The sequence below is a fragment of the Protomyctophum bolini genome (assembly GCF_963924005.1).
Source record: "Protomyctophum bolini genome assembly, chromosome: 12".
NCBI classification, from domain to species: Eukaryota; Metazoa; Chordata; class Actinopteri; order Myctophiformes; family Myctophidae; genus Protomyctophum; species Protomyctophum bolini.
Window position 1 is genome coordinate 25,785,078 of NC_137873.1, and position 22,692 is coordinate 25,807,769.

Consider the following 22,692-nt stretch of genomic DNA (forward strand, 5'->3'; position numbering starts at 1 on the left):
AATGTGTGTGTCAAGTGTATATGGTTGATTTTGGACGTGTGTGTGTGTGTATGTGCGTGTGTGTGTGAGAGTGAGTGAGTGAGTGAGTGAGAGAGAGAGAGAGAGAGAGAGAGAGAAAGAGAAAACTCACTGTTCAGATTGCCGATTTTAGTTTTGGCTACCACTAAAATCTTCTTGGTCTTTTCTTCTTTCTCAGCCATCTGCTGTCTGAGCTGCTCCTCTCTGGTGGTACGCTCTGACAGCTACGTGACAACAACCATGTTAGAACTCTCTGGACACTGACTGGTGGTAGCTCTAGTCTAAATGAACATCTCACTTGCCTCAATGAAACTGAAGTAAAGTGAGAGAACAGTCGAGTTGAGACGAGTATTCATGTGCAAATAGGGCTAAAGTCAAAACCACTCTTCCTAAATAGATTTATTTCGGCGTGTGTTAAGATACTGGTAATTAAGGGTGCACCGATGTGGACATTCTTGGCCGATAACGATGTTAAAAAAAACAATCTAGCCGATAGTCACCGATGCCGATGTTTGTATACTGTATTTTTCCAAATGGTAGCCCGGGCTGTTAATATGCAAAATCGATTTGGACCCCGTGTTGTTTATAAGGAACTAGCCTGCTATTTGCAGTAGGCCGTTATTCTTTTTTGCACGGGGACATTATTTGGTTACAGTTCCTGTCGAGCATGTTTTTAGTGCAAAATTAAAAGGTATGATAAACATACATAGCAGGTCTTTTGTCTGACAGACTGGTAGCACAGCTGTGTAAAATTCTAATATTATTAATTAATATATTCTTTCAAATGAGGTTTGGCCTTATAGATCAAAAATACATGTGCTCAGTTTTTTTGTGAATACATTTGCAACTATTTGAATAAAGGTTGTACACATCAGTGAAATTAACCACTGGGAAAATCCCTAATTGAGAGAGTGCAGGCCTAACAAGCCACCACAGCTCATGAAATATAGGCTGCATGGCTAACAGGGCTTAGTGATTACCCTACCATCTCTCTCCTTTCTCTGACTCTATGACGTATACACCCATGAAAAATTGAAAATATAAATTTCATGGAGTATGGACCATTTGGAATTTTAACAATCGGTTGAGGACTGGCTGAGTATGCCGCAAGTTAGATCTCAACTTTTTGCGATACAGGCCATTGCGCTGAGGACTGTGGTGGCGGTGTTTTACCTATACTTGTGAGGACCTCTGCTTGGATTCATGGTGAGTGCGCACCAAAAATAATCAAAATAGTAAGCTCACAACACGCTGCATGTGGACGCAACACTATAGATACACGGGATGACAATAAACATTTCACCGAATATATACCACTTTGAATATAGGCTGAGTATGGAACGAATGATTATTTTTGGGGATGTGGAGGACTTTGTCGTTGACCGAGCCGACGCACCCCCTAACGCCCCATATATATTTTATATATATAATCTGTTAATCACACAATTACCCCTACTGGTAATATGCCCCATCATTTCACAATATCCCAAAATAAAGATGTACAATACCTCCTGTTTGAGTTTAGCCAGCTCCTCCTGTAGTGCCTTGTTAGCATCACTAGCAGTATTAGCATCATTGGCTGGGACTGGCTGGGAGCCCTGAGCAGACTGGCCTTCAACGGCCTGGTTAGTTTGGGTCAACTGCTCCTGCAGACGACTGATGTCTGCTTCACGGTCGCCTACAGTCTAACACAGGGAGGGATGAGGACGAGAGAGATGTTTAATTACAGAGCGGAGCATTGAGGAAAGATTGTCCATCGCTGATTTTCAACATTGAGGCTTCAATATGAGACAATAAAACACTAGATTTGCATGGGTTTCCTTACCTTCTGGAGCTTGTCAAGTTCTCCCTGCAGCTCAGTCACCTATGAGAAGAGAAATTATGTTATTATCTTCATACTTGTATTTAGAATGTTAAAACATGAAGTGCACTGGAAAAGGACAAAAAGCATTGTCAAAAACACAGAGCAGAGCCTTTACTAATGAGCTAGTAGGTATCTGAATCTTGAGTAACAATTCACCAAATACACTTTTTCCCAGACCTTCTGGTGCATTTATATGCTTGCCTCTGTCTCCAGTCATATCTGTATTCAGTATTGTTCACTTCCCATTGTTGTTGAAGCCCTGTTGTTTTTGTCTCTACTTGTATTTTATTTCCTTGTTTTATTGTGAATAATTGTAGTATTTTATGTGAAGTTGTTTGTGTGTACGAGTGTATAATATATATATATATTCTATGAAAGTGTGAAACAGCTGAGGTTGTGTAAAAAATAAAAGCAATTGTAAGAAATATGTATGTTTATAATTCTGTGAAGTTGTCCAAACTGAAATAAAAACAAACAAAAAAAGAATAGAAGAGACAGCCCTTACCTTGCTCTCTGATTGGCTGAGTGAGGTCTTAAGAGTGGTGACTTCCTGGTTGTGATTCTGTTGACTGGATGCTTGGCTCTGCTGTAGATCTTTTTGTTTGCCTAGGTTCTGCTGAAGGGCTTCCTTAGCCTGCTGGAGTTCCCTTTGGACTTGCTGGATCTGGTTCTGACGGGCCTGGGCTTGAGACTGGGACGATTTCAACTGGTTCTGCAACTGATACATATAGAGAATAAAACAGATTAGCCTTGGTTGTAATAAATACACAACTCAGGTTTTATTGTTTCATGCATTCTTGCTCAGACAAGAGCAGCTCAACACTATTACAAGGATTACAGCGATGAAACCATAGCTTTGGTACAGACAGACCCAACAACCCAGACACCTTCTGACCACAGAGTGCGAGAAAAATCACACCATAATGTGAAGTGAGCGGTGCCTTTCAAGCACAGTCATTGACTTACTGGAATTTTCGACTTCTGGGTCTAAGGAGGAAAGAATATAATATATTAATAATGAAAAATAAAAGTTCAGTGTGAAGCTCAACACAGCCAGTTGAAGGTAGGTCCCCCAGCGGTATTGCAGCTGTCTGTACTCAGACATCATCATAATGGCAGCCTCGAAAACGAGGATCCTCAGCCATTTACATACGGACATACATACATACAGACATACATGTTCATTGGAGTGGATAGGCAAGGCTCAAAAATATCACACGGTTCTGTAAGTGGCGAGATTACAGCATGCTATATTGAATTTACAGTCAGTTTTTTTTTTACCTGCAGCGTTTGGGTCTTGGCCTGCTGAAGTTCTTTCTGACTCTGGGTCAGTTGGTTCTGATTCTGCTGGAGTTGAGTCTGTGTTTGAGTCAGCTGGGACTGGACCTACAGAGTAAAGACACCATGTTAAAGCAGTAGGTACTCTAGGTAATAGGTAGTAGGACAGCCAAATCAATCAGGTGAGTACCTGTGTCAGCTGGCTCTGGTTCTGTGCCTGCTGGGTTTGGACCTCCTGGAGCTGCTGCTTTGACTGCTGGCTCTCCTTCTGCGCCTCCTCCAATTCCTGCTTGGACTTCTGGGCCTGGAGGGAAGCAGGAGTTACAGTAGGAGAGAATGAATTAAGGGTGCAATCAAAACACCAAAGGACGGAGTTCTCCTTTCAATCAATTAGTAACGCCCAGTGCTCAGGACGGAGGTTGATAAAAAGGACGGAGATTATTGATATCACAACCGATCGCATCGCTCCACAGGCTGGAAGCGTCTGTTGCGCAACATTCAATGTTATTTTTCGGTGGGACGTCATCAAAAATGTCCCCCCCCCATTTTAGCAGATGAGACTGAAAATCTTAAAACGTGAATAACTCGTGATCTAAATCATTCCGTCCCAATTCTAGGAAAAGATTATGGGTTAGACGGCCCATCGCGGTATCGGCGCTAGTCGCGTTAGAATAAATCATACCTCCCGTTGTTGTCGATCGCATCGAGTGTGTTTTGGGTACAACTACAGCAAGCTACTTCAGCTACATCCGGGATAGCATCCGGTCCGTCGCTAAATGTGCTCCACTGCTATAAATCTCTGCGCGCTCTGATTTCATGGATTAAATAACCCCGGGCGTACAGGGTGTTAAAGAACACACTACTTCTAATAATAAAAAAATACTTTTTTTGTATAGAACATTTTGAAATGGCTAGTTACCTCCTCTTGCTTTTTCTGCACCTCCTCCTTATTCTTGGCGAGCTCCTCTTTGGCTTTGCTGAGCTCCTCCTTGACCTGTATCAACTCCTGCTGCACCTCCGGGCTCGGAGCCGCCTCACTTCCTGACTTGGCTGCCGTTTCCTCGACCAACTACAACACAGTCAGACATGCACAGCTCATCACAATTGGACCATAATCTAATAATAATAAGCAATACCACCAGGAGGGCTGTGGGCAGCTCAGAAACCCGTCCACCAGTGACATCATCACTAGGCAGGTCTTTTTAAACAAGATAAAAAAAAAATATATATATATATATATATATAAAATCGTGAGAATGATGGCTTTCATTTTCACATGGAGGACGGAGAAGGAGATCAGCCGGAGAATCGGAGCAGCAAGGGCGGTATTGCAGTCGCTGTACTGCACTGATGTGACGAGAAGAGAGCTGAGCCAGAAGGCAAAGCTCTCCGTCTACAGAGCAATCTTCATTCCTACTTTCACCTATGGTCATGAAGTGTGGGTCATGACCGAAAGAATAAGGTCGTGAATACAACGGGCCAAAATGAGTTTTCTCAAGACGGGTGGCTGGAATCTCCAGTGAGAAGTTCAGTCATGTGAGAGAGACTCGACTCGCTGCTTCTTCACTTGGAAAGGAGCCAGCTTAGGTGGTTCGGGCAACTCTTAAGCGTCTCCCTAGGGAGGTCCTCGATGCACGTCCCCCTGGGAGGAAACATCGCCACACTGGCCTTGGAACACCTCGGGATTCCACAGAAGGAAGTTACTAATGTTGCTCTGGAGAGGGAAGTCTGGAGCTCTCTGGTGGAGCTGTTGCCCCCGCAACCCGACTACGGATAAGTGGTTGAAGATGAATGGATGGAGCAGATCTACAAGCTCGTAGCGCTGCACTGAGCTTGTGCCATCTGCTATTTTTACATAGCCAACGTATAAAATAATGTGTTAAAAGCTAAGGTGACACAGATGTGTTCCAGGTATTAATGAGAAAAAAGGCTTTAACTCTCTGAGCTGCTCCAGTGTCAATTCTAACAGAGCGTTTATGACCCATCTTTGCTTTTCCATCTATAACTGTCTGGTTTGCCATGTCAATCCTAGGCTTCTCCTTCCAGTGTCTCTATATTTAATGAACACACACGCATGCACCATCACTCATGCCCACCTTGTCGTGCTGAACTTTCAACTCCTCAAACTGGGTCTTGTAGCGCCGTGCGATTTTCTTGACCTGTGCGATGGTCTTGTTCTTCTCCTGGACATCGTTGGTCATAGTCTCCTGCTCTTTCTTCATGTTGTCTCTCTCTGAGGTCAGCTTGGCCTGGGTCTCCCTGAGACCCTGCAGCTGAGACTGAGTGGAGTTGCTGCTGGCATGTGACCTTAAAAACAGACCAGAACCAATTAATCATGAAGTCATTTTATTAACAGCCTCTCACCCTTCCCTGTGCAATCTGTAGCTGTGGACAGAAAGTCACTATAGGTGTGCAGTTTGACAGCTGCAGAGCACCAGCGTTAACTTGTGCCAATGTGCGCTTATGCTATATCATACATCACCCACCCTCTTCCCAACCTCAAATATGGCCACTTTGATTGAGTGCCCGGCCAAGTCAGGTGGTTTCAAACCTCTGGGTGGGCAGGAAAATATATTATTTCCGAATATATTACCTGGCCAGTTCAGTCTTTAGCTTGGCAGATTCTTCAGCTAGCTGTGTGATGCGTCTCTGCTGCGCTTCTTTCTCATTGGTGAGTTTCTGTTTCTCTTCAACATCACTGTCCTTCTGTTGACTCACCAGTTGCTGCAGGGATATGAACACAGGTGTGACAGGTGCCAGCAAAAAGAGCCTCAACTCGATTTTTACAGATTACAGATTATTAATTGGACAATAATTGAAGGAGATATAACCATTTTAAAATGATTGGGGCCTTTCACCCAAAGCTGAGAAAAGTCCCTTTCAATATTCACAACATTTTTAACACCTTAGAGCTGGATAGAAGTGGGTGTGACAATAGGTACTTAACTCCACCCACAATGACCACCTTAGAACGTTTTAGCTGTCAACAGTGCAATATAGAAACACTGACATGTTTAAGCCAAAGCCAGTACAACAAACAATGCAATTTGTAAGGTGCCCCAATAAACCCTTTTGAAGGTACTAAGTATTAAATACTAAGTATAAGTATTCAAATATTAAATACTAATTTAAGTGTTCAATTTCACTTATACACTACCTGGTTGTAAATAGCTGCAGTAGGCTACACCATTTTATGCAGGTCTACTTTAAGCAATCAAAGTCAGACAATTGACCCAGTATTTTAAATAAATAAAACCGACGCATCAGGCTATGATGTTGTGCGCTTGTAGATTTGCTATTTTTAATAAACATCCGTTCACATGCCTGGTTTCTATTTAGTGTGCAAGGCTTACATCCGGTCTAAAGCCCACGCACTGTATGCGCTGATTTCCATACACAATACATAACACGATCCGTATCCTCCCCTCACCGGATGTTGAATTAACAGTACTAACGGCCATATATTTGACGATCTTTTACACAAAACGATTTCCCGACATTTCCTTTTCACTTGATACCGTTTCGTAGAGACGGCCTACAAAAAAGATTTATATACCAAATGAAAGCCTGAATTTCGTAGTTTATATAGTATTTTGAATTTTTTTTAATTAGCAAAAAATGAGCGAGTTATGATTTAAAGAAAAGACGAGTGATCTCAGCAGTTAAGACAATGTCCCTCTGTTAACACACGACACACAGACAGCTAGCTAACTAGGCTAGCTAGCTTTTAGCCTGTTGTTGTGTGATGGTGGAAGTCTATTCTCCAGGCTGGGAAGAGTAGCTACGTGGTTTTGTTTATTTTCCTGTAAAGTATAATCCAAAAGCTCCTCCATACTATAGCCATGTAGAATAATTCTGTGTTTATAAACAAACAAGCACGCTAATGGGCGGTGACAAGAGCGTGAAACCTCAGGACAAAGAGATCCCAGGACCAATCAAAAACAACATGCAAATCTCTGCGCTTCCCTGGCCCCAAAACATTGTTAAAAAACAAGCCTACTTTGACATGTGTACGTTTAATTTGCCCAAATGAACAATCTGTTGGAATAAAAACCTTCTTCAACATTCAAACTGTGTTAATATGAAGAAAAAAAAGAAAATCACATAAAAAAAAAAAAACGATTTTATTTCGACCATTTCATTCTGGCGAGTTGAGGACCAAAGTGCTGGCCTGTGTCACACACACACTCAGTCTTTCGAGATACTGACCTGCTGGGGCTCGCGAACACAGACACAGACACACAGACACACACACACACACACACACACACCTGAGCCCTGGTCTTCCATCGTTTGAGTTCCTCCTCCAGGAGTCTGTTGTCAGCCTGCAGAGAGCCGTTCTTCTCCGTCATTACATTCAGAGAGCGTTGCAGTGGGCTGATGTCCGACTGGAGTTTAGTCAGCTGGCCAAACACAGACAAAGATTCGGTCAGCTACAGAGCTAACTCAGGAAATCTGAGACATCAGGTTGGACAGATAAGTGACCCAACCCGTTATACAGTACCGATATGAACCACTACCTTCAAATGTAGGGTACCACTAATACTATGTACTATGTACTATGTATTGGCCAACAGAGCCCACAGGTAATTTGTGGCATCAAGTATTTACTTTAAAAACACTATATTCATGTATTGTTTAGTTTAGTTTTTCATTTTAATTTATGCATTAACTGCTAGTTAAAGTTGGGGCTTACTTTAGCCTGACATTGGTGCACTTCGTGTTCCAGCCTCTCTCTATCCATCTTCAGCATTCTGTTGTTCTGCTGAAGAGCACCGATGTTCTCCATTCTCTTCAGCTGGTCTTCCTGACGGGACAGGGTCTTTGCCGTAGCCTTATAGACAGAAAGAGAGAGAGAAGTGAGGGAGGCAGGTTGAACTGGTGCGTGGCTTCTTATTATTGATTTTTATATCCTCTGGGATTTTTGACTCGCAACTCTTCAGGCGTTGTTGCATTTTAATATTCTTAATAAAGTTGGTGTGGCTATTAGTTCAATATTTCAATGTGTCCATTGTTCCCTCTGGTCCGTCCATCATTCCCTCCTCTCAGTTTGTCATTCTTTCCCCTCCATTCATCCATCACTCCTACCTGCATCTTCTCTCTCTCAGCATTAAGTGTATCCTGTAGTTCTTTTAGTTCCCTGTCCTGGTGTTCAACTCTCTGTCCGTAGCGCAGAGCTTCTCCTTCCAACACCTCGCCCCGCGCCAGAGCGATCTCCTTCTCACGACGCACAAACCTACAAAAACAAACGCACGTGAACACAGAGTGTTATTCTCTGATTAAATAAATTTATATCCATCTCTTATGTCAAGAATACAAACTACTTACTTAACCCCATCTAATTAGCACCTTGGAGGTACTACATTAACTGCATAACCTCAACGCCAACGCCATGGGTTTGACTGCCACTAAAGACCTGTTTTACAGGTACCCTCCTCACAACCGTCATTTTCATTAACAGTCCAAAGAAAGCAGAAAAAGGATCTAGCAGCACATTACCTGAGTATTTCAAGGATCTGCTCCGTCGTCTTTCCCTCCTCACTGAAAGACAGGTTGAGCTGCTGCTGTTGTTGCTGTTGTTGCAGCTGATGTTGTTTACTCTTGGATGCCATGTCATCCATCTGTTGGTGCAGCAGGGTGTTCTGCTTCACCAACTCCTCATAGCTACGCTTCTGATTGGCCAGCTCATCCTAGGACAGGGGTAGTTAGGACAGGGTCATCAGCAATTGGAACTGCCTCTCTTCTATTCTATCTCTCCAGCATTGGCCTCTGTTCTCCTTCTACCTTCAGCTGTGTCTTTAGCATGTTCACCTGTGGTCCTCCTACCTTCGACTGTTTCTCCAGTGTGTTCAAGGTGGATGTCTTCTCCTGCAGGAGGGAGGTGGTCTTTTTTATTCCCTCCTCCAGCTCCCTCCTTCCGGACGAATCTTGTTGATTCCGTTTCTTCAGCGCCTGCAGGGCCTCCACATCTGCTGCATGAAGCATCAACTCACGCTCGTACTTGGACTGGGCCTCTGCAGCAAACCTTTTCTAAGGTGGGGGGGGGAGGGGGTGACAGACGGCGTTAATTCTGTTCACAAAAAAAATAAAATAATCCGGCTACCTTTTTTCACTAACGAAAACGAAATAACAAAATAAGCTATGATGACTAAAACTACGACAAAATTTCGTCAACAAATAAAAACTAGACAAAATGTTAGGGAGGGACTACTGGAGAGTTATTTTATTTTGCACTCTGAAAACAGCAAATCTACAAGCTCACGCTGTGACATGTGGGCTTGTAGATCAGCTATTAATTCTAAAACGGGTAGTCCCAAATCCCAATACTTGGGTAGTCCCAATACTTGGGTCTGCCTACGCCCCCAGCCATTGTAAAATACCTGGTAAACTGAGACCTCTCGTGGCTTGCTTTATTCCAACGCGACTAGCGATAGGACCGCGGTGGGCCGTCTAACACAATTATTTCTTAGAATTGGACGGAATGATTTAGATCAAGAGTTAACGTGAGTGTCTGCGCAACAGACGCTCCCATCCTGTGGAGCGATGCGATCTGTTTTGATGAGAACTCCATCCTGTGCGCTCACAGGTTGTTAAATTAACAATGGTGACAGACGTGAAAGCTGAAGTAATAACTAGAATATGCTCCGATAAGAGACACTGACAAATAAAAACAAGACTATAAATACTATAATTAATAGAGGGTCTAATAAAAAACTGCAAGCATAAAAAAAAACATTGCAGCTAAATAAACTAAATTATGTAATTAAAAATATTTGTTCCTGTGTGTGTGTAGTTTCTGTATAAACCTGCAGCAGGCTGTCTTGTGTGGCATTCTGTTCCTGTGTAACAGCAGCAACAGATCTCTCTAGCGCCTCCTGCTGTTCCACCTGGCTGGCCTTCAGACTGCGCTGCAGCTCGCAGACCTAAAGACATGACAAACAATTCAAACAAAAAATACTTCAGTGTCTGGACTGCAACCAATTGTATCTCCGAATGAATTCCACAGGTCCATTACGGTTGAGGTCTGTCAACTGCCTGCTTTCTCCTAACAGACATACTTGTTTCTCTACGGCGTTCACAGCCTTCCTCCTATCGTCCAGCTGTCGTTGTTTCTCCTTCTCCGCCTCTAGGAGCCTCTTCTCCAGAATCTTTATCATCTCGCCAGACTCTTTTAACCTCATCTCCACAGGGGTGCGCAGCTATAGAACCCAAGAGGACACCGTCAAAATGAGTGTGTGTGTGTGTGTGTGTGTGTGTGTGCACGTGCGTGCGAGCGAAAATAGGTGTCTTTTTAACCATATAAAAACAGGTGAACATTTGACAAAGATAACAGATCTACATTCAAGCTCACATGCTTGTGGATGGGCTATTATTTCACTATTTGACGTAAAACAAATTAAACAGGTCAGATCAGTGGTTAAATATTGTAGGATCATCGTATGTGTTAATGTAGATATAGGCTTTTCTTAGAATCTCATGCTCACTTTATATTATCTAAGCTAGTCTATGAGAGTGTAGAAAAAAGTAGCAGAGAAGAGTCGACAAAGATTTGTGTGTGAAGAGTAGAGGGGAGAGAGTTTCACCTGTTTCTCTTTCTTCAGGCTGTCTTCCAGTGACAGTACCACTGCTTTGTAGCGATCTACGGTTGCTGTGGCATTCTTTAGTTGCTCCGCCAGCTCACTGCTTTTCTCCTCAGTAGCACGCAGACGGCCTCTCACCTCCACCAGCTCTCGCTCCAGTTGACTGTGCTGCAATGAGGTGGGAGGAGCTGGGGCTATAGGATAGAAGACACAAAAGGATTACCCACAGCTGTATATGAAAAATATTATGTGGATAACAGGTAGACAACAGTCTGAATACCACAACTAGCATTAATCTAATTAACAAGCAGGAAGTGCAGATGTAAGTCATACTGTAACTGCCAGGTGCAGCAAGCTCTCAGTTAGCTCATAACATTAGCTTCTGTTGCCACTTGCGTTCCACTTCTCACTTGCGTTCTCATACAAACCTGTTACACAACAGGAGCCAATACAGCTTCACGCTTCAGACTATTGGTTTTATGGGTAAGTCTCCCATTGGCTTAGAGGCAGCCTAGAGGCAGCCAATCATGAAACAGTGTCCACTACAGTCGTCAGACTCGTCACTACGACTACGGTTGTCAGTGCGGTCGTTAGTAAATGTATGTCCAGGCGCTTTTCAAGCACCTGGCAAAGATATATCCATCATATGCAGTTCCACGGCTTACCTCTGAGTGGCGCTCTGCCTGCAGAGGCCCTAGTGGCCAGGCCAGCAGGGGTTGGCGTTGTGGTGTTAGCAGGTTCAGAGGGAGAGGAGTTCATCTGAGCTCTCAGTGTCGTCACCTGCTGTTCAGAGGAACGTAACAGTTCCCTTGTCTTCTGCTGCAAGGTATTCTGGGTCTCCAACTGTTTTTTAGCTTCTAATAGTTGGGCCTGAAGGGAAGGATGGGAGGATGAATAGAAGGACGAGAAAACAAGAGATTAAAGAAATGTTATCCCTGGTCGTCCTGTGATAAATTACTAAAAGTTCAGTAGTTTCTTAATTTACCTTTAATAACAGCTATTTAGTATTCTTACAAGATTGTTTTTGCTCATTTATGTTGCAAATACAAGGTATTTTAAGCAAAACATGTGATTATGAGATCAGTCCATCCTCCCATCAGCCTTGATTAAAATGCTGCACATTTACAGCAATGAGGTTCAGTGTTCTGGTACGAAAGTGGTAGTGGAGACACCATATCATTAGGAGTTTTCACGCACTGTAGGCAAAGAGTGAAAACTCTCCACTATCAAGAGTTTGATCTTTTGCTGTTAAAATACGAGGTAATCTTTTTTGAAGGGATAATGAAATAATTATGGGTTCAAATAAAATTATCATTGCACATATACACACATCCATGCTGCGTCCGAGAGCATGTCTCTGCTCTACTTCCTGGTCCAGTTTGGTCTTCATGGTGGTCAGCTCTGCCTCCACTCTCTCTATCTGACTGTTCAGCCTCTGCCGTGATTCCGTCTCGGTACGCTCCATAGTCAGCTTAACAGAGAGAAGACCCTTTTCACTGACGAACACTAAATAAAAACTATGACAAAATATACTGACAATTTCATAAACAAAAAAAATATTAGGAGGGCGGGACTAATCAGGCTTTACGGCACCATTCAAAAGACTATGACCATCCATCCATTGTATTATCCATACAATACCTGTATTGTTTTGAGGTTAGTGAGCAATAGGTTCTGGTTCCGTTGTTCAGCCATCATGGCTTCCTTTTCACGGCTGAGACGACTCTCTGCCTGCCTCAACATGTCTCTCTCTTTAGACAGGTTCTCTACTCGCACCTAGAGAAACAGGAAGACAGAAAGTAATGTAGGTCCTCTTAAGATTCAAATTGGGGATGGTATGATTACATGTTCACGGTAAGTGGTAGAGCAGTGTTAGGCAACACCACTGTCATGCCCTGTACATTCCAAACGTTGTAATGGTTTGCAACCATTACCAAGGGAAACCATGTCCATGATATTTATAAATGTATTATTATATATTTGATAGGTGTAAACAGCTACCAGAATGTCACATTACTAGTAGCAAAATAAAAATTATAAAAAAGTGCCACTTGATCAATCTATACACTATATATAATTCTATCAACCCCTCCATCCAACTCTGCCTTCGTCCTGCCACACTGTACCTCTTCTACTGCCAGTTTTTCATTGGCCTGTCGCAGGTCTTGGCTGATGGTGTGAATGATGTGTTCGTGTCGCTGGGCAGTGGCAGCCATCTTTTGGTTCCTGTCCTGCAGTGCAGTGATCTCTCTGCGGGATGCTGCGACGGTCTCTTGGAGCATCTCGTACCTGGGACAAACATGCAAAGATAACATTTACCGCAGGAACCGTATTCACAGGGGAGAAATCAAAACTGTTCTCATGTTACGGGCACAGAAGGGGGGATCGTACGTTCGAGTGGAGACCACACTTTTGAGAAGAAAAAACGACAAAAAATGTAGCACCAAATATTTGACGTCTTTATTTAGCCTACTATGAGTCTCACTCCTGTTAGTTGTGAAATGGTGGTGTGGAACAAAATACCGGTAGATCACATCTAGTCGCACTGGGACAATTTAAGGAAATTAAGATATCCAAATTTAAAACATATAAGACTCTTTCAAGACCTGCAGGCACCAGTAAGTAAGCCATCAGTTAGTCCTCATACCTACCTCTTGTTGTTAAAGTCTAGCTGAGAGGATAACTTGGCCTTGTTGGAGCGTAGCTCTGTCAGTTGTTTCTGCAGTCTGTCATTGGTTTCATTGATCATTTTGTCATTCTCCCCCTTCTCCTTCTTATACAGAGTGAAGGCATCGGTCAGCTGGAACGCACACGGAAAAAGACAGTGAACTTTAGGATTAAAAAAAAAGAATGTAGACCGCCAAGACAACAATGTGTGTACATCTACCTGTTTCAGAGCAGCTTTAGCCTGAGCAGTCTGAGCCGACTCTGCAGCGGCTGCTCTCTGAGGCATAGAGCGAGTAGCTGGAACAGAGGGTTTAGATGGAGGTGTCTGAGACAAGGGATCTGGACCTGGAGAGGAGACACAGACAGGAGATATGTTATGTACTGTAACACCCAGTGAAAGGAAGACCAGAGACAGCACACCACAACCACCCATAATACCTTTAATCAAGTAAAACCTTTTGCCCACCCCATGAATTCAATGGAGATTCTTTGAGTCTCCCTCAGGTCAACAACTTATTGGCTTAGGAACGCGACAAAAACAAACAATTCTCCCTACATTCAAGCCTGCACGGGGTGAGTAATCGATAGAAGGGGGGGGGGGGGGGGGCTTATTTCTAATCTTTCAGATACATTTAGCGTGCTGATTAAGCGTGCTGATTAAAATGAATAATACACTGTCTGGATGTCATCTTGAATGAGATTAAAAAGGGGGTAGCTGTGTTTGGACGAACACGCAGCAATGGAAACAACCAGGTGAATGAAATTAAGATAATTTTTTATTCATGCAGAACTCGACAGGTCATCACACATCACGTTTTTATTCAAAGGAATTAATTCAAATTTGATTTTTATCGACGTTGTTCCCATTGCTTTGGCATCAATTGTATGCCCATATGATGACCACGGATATCGTCTAAAAGTGTGAAAAACAGTTTTAATTTCACTACGTCTTTAAAGTTATAGTTCATTAGTCAAGGTTTTAATCTCGCTCTAATATGATTTTCTTATACACTTCTGAGTAATAGAAATATTGTGATTGATACCTTTAACAATAACAAAATTATGTTCATTTTTTATACAGATTAATTCAATAATAATAATCAATATTTTCACCGGTAGCCTATCAATAACATGCAGTCCTACTGCACGAGAGAGAGAGAGAGAGAGAGAGAGAGAGAGAGAGAGAGAGAGAGACAGTTTGTTTGTTTTGACTTTGTTGCCAGACAGTATAAGTATTAGAGCATAACCAGTTTTCAGCGTACTTTGATTAAGGGTTCACACATTGTACTTGATGTCAAAATGTGTACCTGCTATGCAACATACATAGAGGTTGGCAGGTCTGTCATTGTACCTTGAGGAGGCAGGCTGAAGCCAGTGCTCTGGGACAACAGGATCCTGTACATGTCTCTCTGTCTGCCGTTGGAGTCGGCCAGCTGTTTCTGCTGGTTCCTCTGCTCCTTGAGCTGCTCCACTTCCTTCTGAAGATTATTCACCGTCCCCTCCAGCTCTGAAACACTGGACACACAGATAGAGAAACAGACAGGCAAGGAGAGAGACACATTTAAATGCAATACAATATAGCGGAACAAGTATTAGTAGCATAAGAGTATAAATGACAGTGCCACCATTTCTAGTCCCTACCGTTTTGATATTACTTGTCCCTTCTGCCTCTCCGTCTCTTCCTCCAGCTCCCTCAGCCTTCCCAGCAGGCTCTGGTTCTGTCTCTGTAGCTCCTCCACACTGCGGAAGGACACCTGTTGTAGGCTGGTGGCATCGGGGGTGTTTTGCAGCCTTGTGACCTCAGAGGAGCTGCTGATGGCAGCAGAACTACCATCCTCCCGGGTCACCTGTCTGCCCCTCGCCTCCTCCAACTCCACCAAGAGAGTGCACACCTGGATGGAGATGAAGGAGGGATGAGGCGGTGTCAAATTAACTCAAAGGATCAGAGGTTTGGGTTGAAAACAAAATCTATTGAAAAAGTGCAGAGAATAATGTCGGCACTCAGCCGCGATAAAGTCTGAAGTCAGCAGTCTTCTCGAGGGGTTTAACCTCCACGTCGAATTAATTATTTTGTCAAAAGACAAGTCTCATCCCATCTTGTCATAATTTTGATCTGTGTGTACCTGTGTCGATGTGTCCTCCAGCTGTCTCTCTACCCTGAGTTTGTCTCGCTCCAGAGCAGAGCAGCGCTGTTTGGCCTCCTCTCCCTCCTTCTGCAAACTGTGGATCTCCTAATGTCAAAGAAATAACATGGAATGCTGAGTGTCCATTAGCAATAATGCTAATCTCATTTCAAAGTACCGGTATACAAATTGTATGGTCTGTTTGTTTTTTATTTAAATAATTATTATTTTTCTCCATAAACAGGACTTTGGCACGAAAGACGATAGATATGTGTGTGACACACAAAAAAAAAAAACAACATTCTGCCTCTCCTCACCATTCGTGCCTGCTCCAGTTTGTGGCACAGAGAAGCCATGGATTTCTGCAGGCTCTCATACTCCACTCTCTGCCTCTTAAGAACAGGGGCCTTAGACTCCACTTCCTGGACGATCTCATCCAGCACCCTGCTGACACGCCGAGTCTCCTGCTTCTCTAGCTGAAGCAGAGTTTGACACTCTGCGTAGGCGTTATACAACTGGAGTCATATTGGGAAATTAGAAATGGCGAAGGGAGACAGGGGAAGGACATGAAGACCAGTTAGTTAATCGTCTCTGTGCAATGTGCATAACATCCTAGTTTCCAGAAGGTGACATAAACAAGGCTATGGAAAAATGAACCAGAACAGGAAATGGATGCAACTTTCTGAAAACCCAGGACTACAGTTATCACAGAGCCTATTATCTTCACTGTTATTTGTCGTACGGTGATGTATAAATTGGACTTAAACTACTGCACGCTCACCTCAAAGAACTTCATACCAGGCTTGACAATCTCAGCTATGGCAGCTGCAGAGGGACACATGGAGTCTAACTGCTCCTCGCTCAGAGAGGGCACACCTATAGTACATACACACACAATCACACATGCATCTTTTCAGACACATAATGCAAGTACAAGTGCAATGCACGCACACATATTAACAGTTATGCCAATAAAACATAACTCCTCAGCTTTAGTCGTTATATCAGTGCATTCGTCTGTACTTGGGACAGGTGGAATAGCTGCATATGTATTCTTATTTCTTACAGCAGCGTTTGGCAGTGGCCCTCAGTGTGGCGTTCTCCACCTCCTTCTCCAACTTCTTCAACTTCTCTTTAAGCTCCGCCTCCATCCGAGCCTTAAGCCCCTCCTCTTCCAACACCTTCTTCTCCAGAACCGTAGTGGCTATAAGCAAGGGACATCAATCACATATGCCACAGTATAGATATCATCATCAACTAACAATGTCATCATGTCCAATTTATGCAGTTAATATTTATCTAATATTTGACTTTACTTCCAATTTAGTACCAGTAGTTGTTTAACATATTCTGCCACATACAACAAATGTAAAGAACAGTTCCTAAGTAGAAGAAAAAAACATTTTTATTAGCCACACAAGGAATTTGCCTGCCATGACAAATTATCCAGACATTAGTATACTATAATATAGTATTATAAATATTATGGAAAGGTTAAATGAAATACAATTTAGTTCTAGTACAGATGAGTGTCTCTACTATGCTCTTCAATCTTTGATTAATGAGGCTTTCCCTTTCTCCCTTACTCTCTCCATTGTCTTTGACCAGCTTGGTGAGCTCTTCTACTGCCCTGCTCAGTTCCTGGTTCCTTTTCTCAGATTCCGACGCTGAACCCTACATGAGCAACACACGTCACATCATTGCATTATACATACTGGAGCAGGAATACAATTGGTGTTTATTTAATGCAGCCATCTTGCAGTCTTCCTTACTTTGTAGAGTGAGGACAACTTGATGTGAGAGTTGAGTTCATTGCGATATTTCTCCTCCATAGCACTCTGTTGGTCTTTAGCCTGGAGACCGGGACAGAAAGAATGAATGTAGACCATCTACGGTAGTTACAAGATGTGTGCACAAACTAGATACTGCATGTGGGCAGAACCCTGCATTGGTATTGGGATACCACGGATCCCAATGCGAATCTTGCGTGAGCGGGTGGTTTTTGGTTTGCTGCAGGCATGAACAGGCGGTGCAACAAAATGTCGTTGTGAGTTATTGACAGAATCATTTACAGTCTTAAATAATCTTTTTTAGGTAAATAAACACCTATGTATTAATACTGATCAGCAGCAGGCCCAGCGTACTGTGTGTCTGTCCATTGCCGGAGCGGGTGTTAATGATCAGAATTCCAGCAGGAGCCAGAAGCAGACCCATGTGGCCCAAAAAAAGTGGAAGTGAAAATAAAAAATGTACTTGTGTCGCTGCTGTTCAAGAAATACGAATGAACCATAGTACCCTAGTGTGTGTTACCTGTTTTAGTTTATTATTTAGATCTTCAGCTCTCTTATGGTGGCTGTCACTGGTCTCCTTCAGAGAAGTCAACTGGCTCTCCAGTCGGGTCACCTGGATGAGAGAAAGAGAGAAAAATGTCACCTGCTCTACAGAAGACAGTTATCAATATGAATTATGTTAAGTTACTTAGTTAACCCCTCCTACACAATAGATAGCACAATAGAAAATTGGAAAGAAAGAAAAGGAACTGAAGGAAAAGGAACTGAGTGTTTTTTCTTTATTTTATTTTTTATTATTAAAAAAAAAGAATGTCTGTAACTTACTTAATTTACAACATGTTGGAAGTTTGAGAGCAAGAGTGTCTGTCCTGTTGTCTGTTTTGTTTGTCTGTTCACACTTGTCATTGTTTAAATGTTTTTAGTTTTTTCATGTTTATCACACTTATGTCTTTTTTTATTATACTGTATGTGGAACATTTACATTGCCTGTTTTTTTTCATTTTTTATTTAACTGAATTACTTATTATCATTGTCTAATCTGAAATTGTCATACAAAAAAAGCCTAATAAAAACAGTATTAAAAAAAAAAATTACTTAGTTAAGTGTACTGCACTCTCAGAAAAGCTAAGTTCACACTTCAGAGCAAAGTCGCCCAAATTTGCATACGACTCAGATATTGATTAATATTAGTTATGGAGGTCCTCCAAGTTTGAGAACCACTGCTCTATAGCAATGATTGCTATCAGATTTAGCAATCAGACAACAAGTACAGTAAATAACTTACTGTACCTTTAAAGCAAAATAAAAAAGTAGTTTTTAGCACGTGTGTGTATTACCTGTTCCTTTGTGTTGTCCAGACTGCAGCGAATGTCCAGGAGCTCTTTGCCCTTCTCTCTGTTGGTGTTGAGAAGTTCCTCTGTTTTGGTCTTCAGCTCAGCGTTAAGCCACTCATTTTGTTTCTTGAGTAACTCCTTCTCCTGCTCCATGCGCTTCTCCCGGTGCTAGAATACACAAAATAGTCTCCTCACTTACATTGCACAGTAATACAGGTCTAAAAGTCACACTTATATCACACAAACTAACACAAAACTGTGGATTTAGAAGAAATCAGCCTCAATGGGCATTGGGTTAAGAACAAATCTGTGATTTTCCTAATGTTACATTATCAGAATCCACTTTGTTTGCTTTAGTTTATTATGTGCGAAAAGAGTGACTTTGTGACCCGTTTCAATGGATTTGTTTTTACGTCCGGATACCCCGTCCAGGACAGGCGTCAGACGTGCCTCCTCAGGAGACTTGGCTCAGATCTGAACCCATTTGATTTGCCCTTGCTTTGTGACCCGTTATAATGTACTACGGTATTTTGGATTATCAATTGCTGGACATCTCATTAATAAAAGACTGATAATTTAACAATCAATCACTGTTGACAGTCAGTAACCCAGTCTAATTGCCGTATGGGAAAAGCCATCTTTAAAACAAGTAAGCATGGTAGTCTAATTATATCCAGTGTGTACCTGTATGGACACTTCAGATGATTGTATCTCATCCAGTTTTAACTGCAGATCGATCTTGGCTTTGCTGGTCTCCGACAGCTTGTCATTCAGACGCTTCACATCCTCTGCAAACACAAACAAATCAGTTCAGAAGACACTTTTTTCTGCCCTACCAATTTAGTTGTTATGCCAATTCATCAATGTGTTGTAGTCCCTGTAGGCTGCAATAAATTCTATAAATGAGAGGGGGTGCAAAACAGACTTCTAAAAGAGGTATTCTAGTATTTTAGGCAATAGGAAGGAAGGAAGATTAAAGGAACATTTTTTTAAACATGTTTAGTCAACTGTCTAGAAGTTATATGCGGTATACTTTAAAGGTAGAGTAAGTGATTTCACTTAATTCAAATATCACTTATTTTTAGTTTTGTTGTGATAATCCTCTCTACTATAGAGTGTGCTGACCATATAAGGAGTTCCTCCCTGTCCCCAGATAACCCCTGGGGGTCAAACAACCTTAGGTTTCGTTTTTGACTCTCTATCCTGATTGGACGAAGGCTTAGGTCCCACAGCCAAAAACGAAACCTAAGGTTTTTTGAGTGAAATCACTTACTCTACCTTTAAGGCTGAGAATTTCCAGTTTTCTTGACATTCCAAGAATCCATTGGTTTCTTTCAATTCAGTATGTATGCACTATGCAGATTGATGGGAGAAACATGCAATAGTGCCAGTATGGTCCTTTAAATATCCATTTATTTTAGCAGTATCTAATGTTGTGGTAGTTATACTCCAACAGAAAACGGCAGAAAAATTTGACCATCATAGGCCTTGTTTGTACTGTGTGCGAGTATAGTTGTGGAAGTCTCACCAATATAGTTTTCCACTTCCTGGTTTCTCTTCTCCAGGAGTCTGGCCAGCTCCCTCCTCTCTGCCTCAATTTCATACTTGGCTTTGGTCTGATACATAAACACATAAAAAACACACAAATATAAACACAAAGGTTTAAATAATGTCCAGATTTGACATGTGTTACAGTATATGAATATTGAATAATGTTAAAGTTGAATGCAAGTTCAAATGATTGCGTGTGTGTGTGTGTGTGTGTGTGTGTGTGTGTGTGTGTGTGTGTGTGTGTGTGTGTGTGTGTGTGTGCGTGCGTGCCCACCTGCTGTACTGGTTTGTCATCAGAGCTCTCTCCCTCTATTCCCTTCAGAGTGCTCAGTTCCTCATCTTCAAAGCGACAGTAGTATAAGAACAAAAGCTTTATTTAGTAGTGATCCACCAGAGGACAAAGTTATTTTTGCTCCAAGAACAGAGCTACTTGACTGAGCGCTGTGGAAGTCTAATACCAAATGACTGAAGCCTGAGTCATTAAAGATGACTTCAGACAGAAACAGAAATGGCTACAAGATAGCTCACAGAAATATTGAAATATAATACTGAATAAAACACACATTTCACATGAGGATCCTAATTGCATTAAATAATAAAAAACAAATGTTTTAGGGGGTTTTGCAGAATTATGATGCTGTGCTGAATATTTGACTTTCTTAACCCAATACCGAGTACTGACCAAAATGACCATTATACGTTTGCACATATAATTCTGTCAATATTGTGCAGCTGTACTGGATACAAATGACCACAGGTTACAATGAAGAGTGGCTTTGTTGTTTCCATGGGACTGAAACATTCTCTGTAGAGTATACTCACCAAGTCTCTTATTCTCTTCTTTGACCTTCTGTAGGTCTCTACTGATGGTCAAGGTCTGCTCCTGACTCTCCGTCAGTCTTTTCTCCACATCAAAATACTGCTGCTCTGTAGGGGTAAACAACATCAAAAGATACAGGTCAACATTATGTCTCCATCCCTTCAGAAAAACAAACATCACCTCATCAAAAAAATAGTATGTCTCATGATTATTCAGGCATATCTTACAAATTCTATAGTAAATAACATATTTTCAAACCAATAATAGATCTCCATAGGAGCTGACCTGTTCTGACATTCCATATGTTGTTTTTACCTCATCAAACCCTGTACACTCAAGACTTGCTCCATATATGGCCAGTACAGAATTCATTCCATATGCTGATCTGACCCCCCATGCTAAAGGGCCAGAGCTCGCTCAGCAGTCTGCTGTCACCCAGGCGAATATGTTGATCTGACCCCCCTTTCCAAAGCACCAGCACTCGCCCACTCGCCCAGCAGTCTGCTGTCACCCAGGTGGATGTGCAGTGCACGTGACCTTAGGTCGCTTCTCGCCCTCAGGTGTCTTACTGGTAGTAGCAGAGGACGTCATGGACAATGTGTGTGGACCACAGTTGTGTGATGACTGCCACTTTAAGTGTCACGTTACTTTAAGTGACATGTTACTACTGTCAGAGCATAACCTATGGTAGACAGGAGTGGACATTGGATCTGCCAAGATATATCAGCCAGTCAATGAATACAAAGAAGGGGAAGCACGTCCATACTGGACATTTGGAGGGATAATGCCAGGCCATTGGAGAAAGATTGTGTGCCATGGCATAGCAGTATTAGCAGCCTATGCTAGACACTGGGGGAAATACCCCGAGCCAGATCATGGCTTTCTAGGCTTATGGTAGACACATGGGCATATCCTATGGTAGCCTGGACATTATAAGAATATAGTGCCAGGGCCTATGGTGGGGGGGTAACTTGTAGTGTCAAGCCATTCTCCAGCCACTGGGAACACAGCAACACACAACTTTAAGACAGATAGTTAACAGGTGAGGTTAGCTTTCATCACAATTCTAAACAAATGTCACCTGCTAAAATCATATGATGAATGCTGCCACGAATCATAATGTGCATTCAGCATCCCTTCACACTCATTGGCTGTATATCGATCTTGTATGTTGATTGTTTCAACATGAACTGGAAAGCGGGCTCGCTAACTAGTTAGCAACAATACCCGGGGTGATTTGAAGACCCTAACAATGGACAAACACTGTCACGTCACGCCTGTATACTATAGTCCGTGGACCGTTTATGAAGTGTCTTGTTTGAGACCCAGGAGTTCTGTTATCTCGGATGACAGTTTCACCGCCGGCCGGGTTATCATCACTCACCAAGGTCCGCTTTGAAGCGCTCATGTTCCGTCTTGAGCGCGTCGTTCGTGCTCTGCAACTCGGTTATAAACTTCTCCAGCTTGTTCTGGACGCCTTTCGGGAGCTTATTCAACTCCGCCCGCTCCAGAGCCTGGAGCAGAACGGCCGACATGGCTCCAAAACCTCCAAATCGCCCCCCAAAAAAGCTAATGGAAAGGGTTTAATCTTTAGTAACACTGGATGAGAATCTGTTAGCAGTGTAAAGATGAACCTGAACCACGTTATCACATCATTGGTATGCGAC

The 22,692-nt window shown here is 42.4% G+C and overlaps 1 protein-coding gene across 1 annotated transcript in view; it reads right to left on the reverse strand.

Annotated features, from left to right (window-relative positions):
- LOC308326180 (nucleoprotein TPR-like) overlaps positions 1–22,692 on the reverse strand; it is a gene marked incomplete at its 3' end in the record, with an annotated part of 35,807 nt that extends 13,115 nt beyond the window's left edge. The window contains exons 1-39 of the mRNA XM_080778989.1: positions 22,410–22,692; positions 21,028–21,132; positions 20,480–20,544; positions 20,183–20,270; positions 19,339–19,442; positions 18,658–18,822; positions 17,841–17,933; positions 17,303–17,383; positions 17,117–17,204; positions 16,597–16,734; positions 16,312–16,406; positions 15,848–16,045; positions 15,531–15,638; positions 15,049–15,299; positions 14,759–14,922; positions 13,628–13,752; positions 13,392–13,540; positions 12,867–13,029; positions 12,382–12,516; positions 12,071–12,211; positions 11,406–11,610; positions 10,744–10,934; positions 10,219–10,359; positions 9,967–10,083; positions 8,987–9,190; positions 8,660–8,850; positions 8,249–8,396; positions 7,857–7,994; positions 7,432–7,563; positions 5,754–5,884; positions 5,257–5,467; positions 4,080–4,229; positions 3,351–3,464; positions 3,164–3,268; positions 2,849–2,869; positions 2,388–2,600; positions 1,844–1,882; positions 1,527–1,703; positions 131–242 (exon numbers count right to left, since the gene is read on the reverse strand). Coding sequence (XP_080635115.1) covers positions 131–242; positions 1,527–1,703; positions 1,844–1,882; positions 2,388–2,600; positions 2,849–2,869; positions 3,164–3,268; positions 3,351–3,464; positions 4,080–4,229; positions 5,257–5,467; positions 5,754–5,884; positions 7,432–7,563; positions 7,857–7,994; positions 8,249–8,396; positions 8,660–8,850; positions 8,987–9,190; positions 9,967–10,083; positions 10,219–10,359; positions 10,744–10,934; positions 11,406–11,610; positions 12,071–12,211; positions 12,382–12,516; positions 12,867–13,029; positions 13,392–13,540; positions 13,628–13,752; positions 14,759–14,922; positions 15,049–15,299; positions 15,531–15,638; positions 15,848–16,045; positions 16,312–16,406; positions 16,597–16,734; positions 17,117–17,204; positions 17,303–17,383; positions 17,841–17,933; positions 18,658–18,822; positions 19,339–19,442; positions 20,183–20,270; positions 20,480–20,544; positions 21,028–21,132; positions 22,410–22,560 — 5,347 coding nt within the window. The 5' untranslated portion in view covers positions 22,561–22,692. The remainder of the gene's footprint in view (positions 1–130; positions 243–1,526; positions 1,704–1,843; positions 1,883–2,387; positions 2,601–2,848; positions 2,870–3,163; positions 3,269–3,350; positions 3,465–4,079; positions 4,230–5,256; positions 5,468–5,753; positions 5,885–7,431; positions 7,564–7,856; positions 7,995–8,248; positions 8,397–8,659; positions 8,851–8,986; positions 9,191–9,966; positions 10,084–10,218; positions 10,360–10,743; positions 10,935–11,405; positions 11,611–12,070; positions 12,212–12,381; positions 12,517–12,866; positions 13,030–13,391; positions 13,541–13,627; positions 13,753–14,758; positions 14,923–15,048; positions 15,300–15,530; positions 15,639–15,847; positions 16,046–16,311; positions 16,407–16,596; positions 16,735–17,116; positions 17,205–17,302; positions 17,384–17,840; positions 17,934–18,657; positions 18,823–19,338; positions 19,443–20,182; positions 20,271–20,479; positions 20,545–21,027; positions 21,133–22,409) is intronic.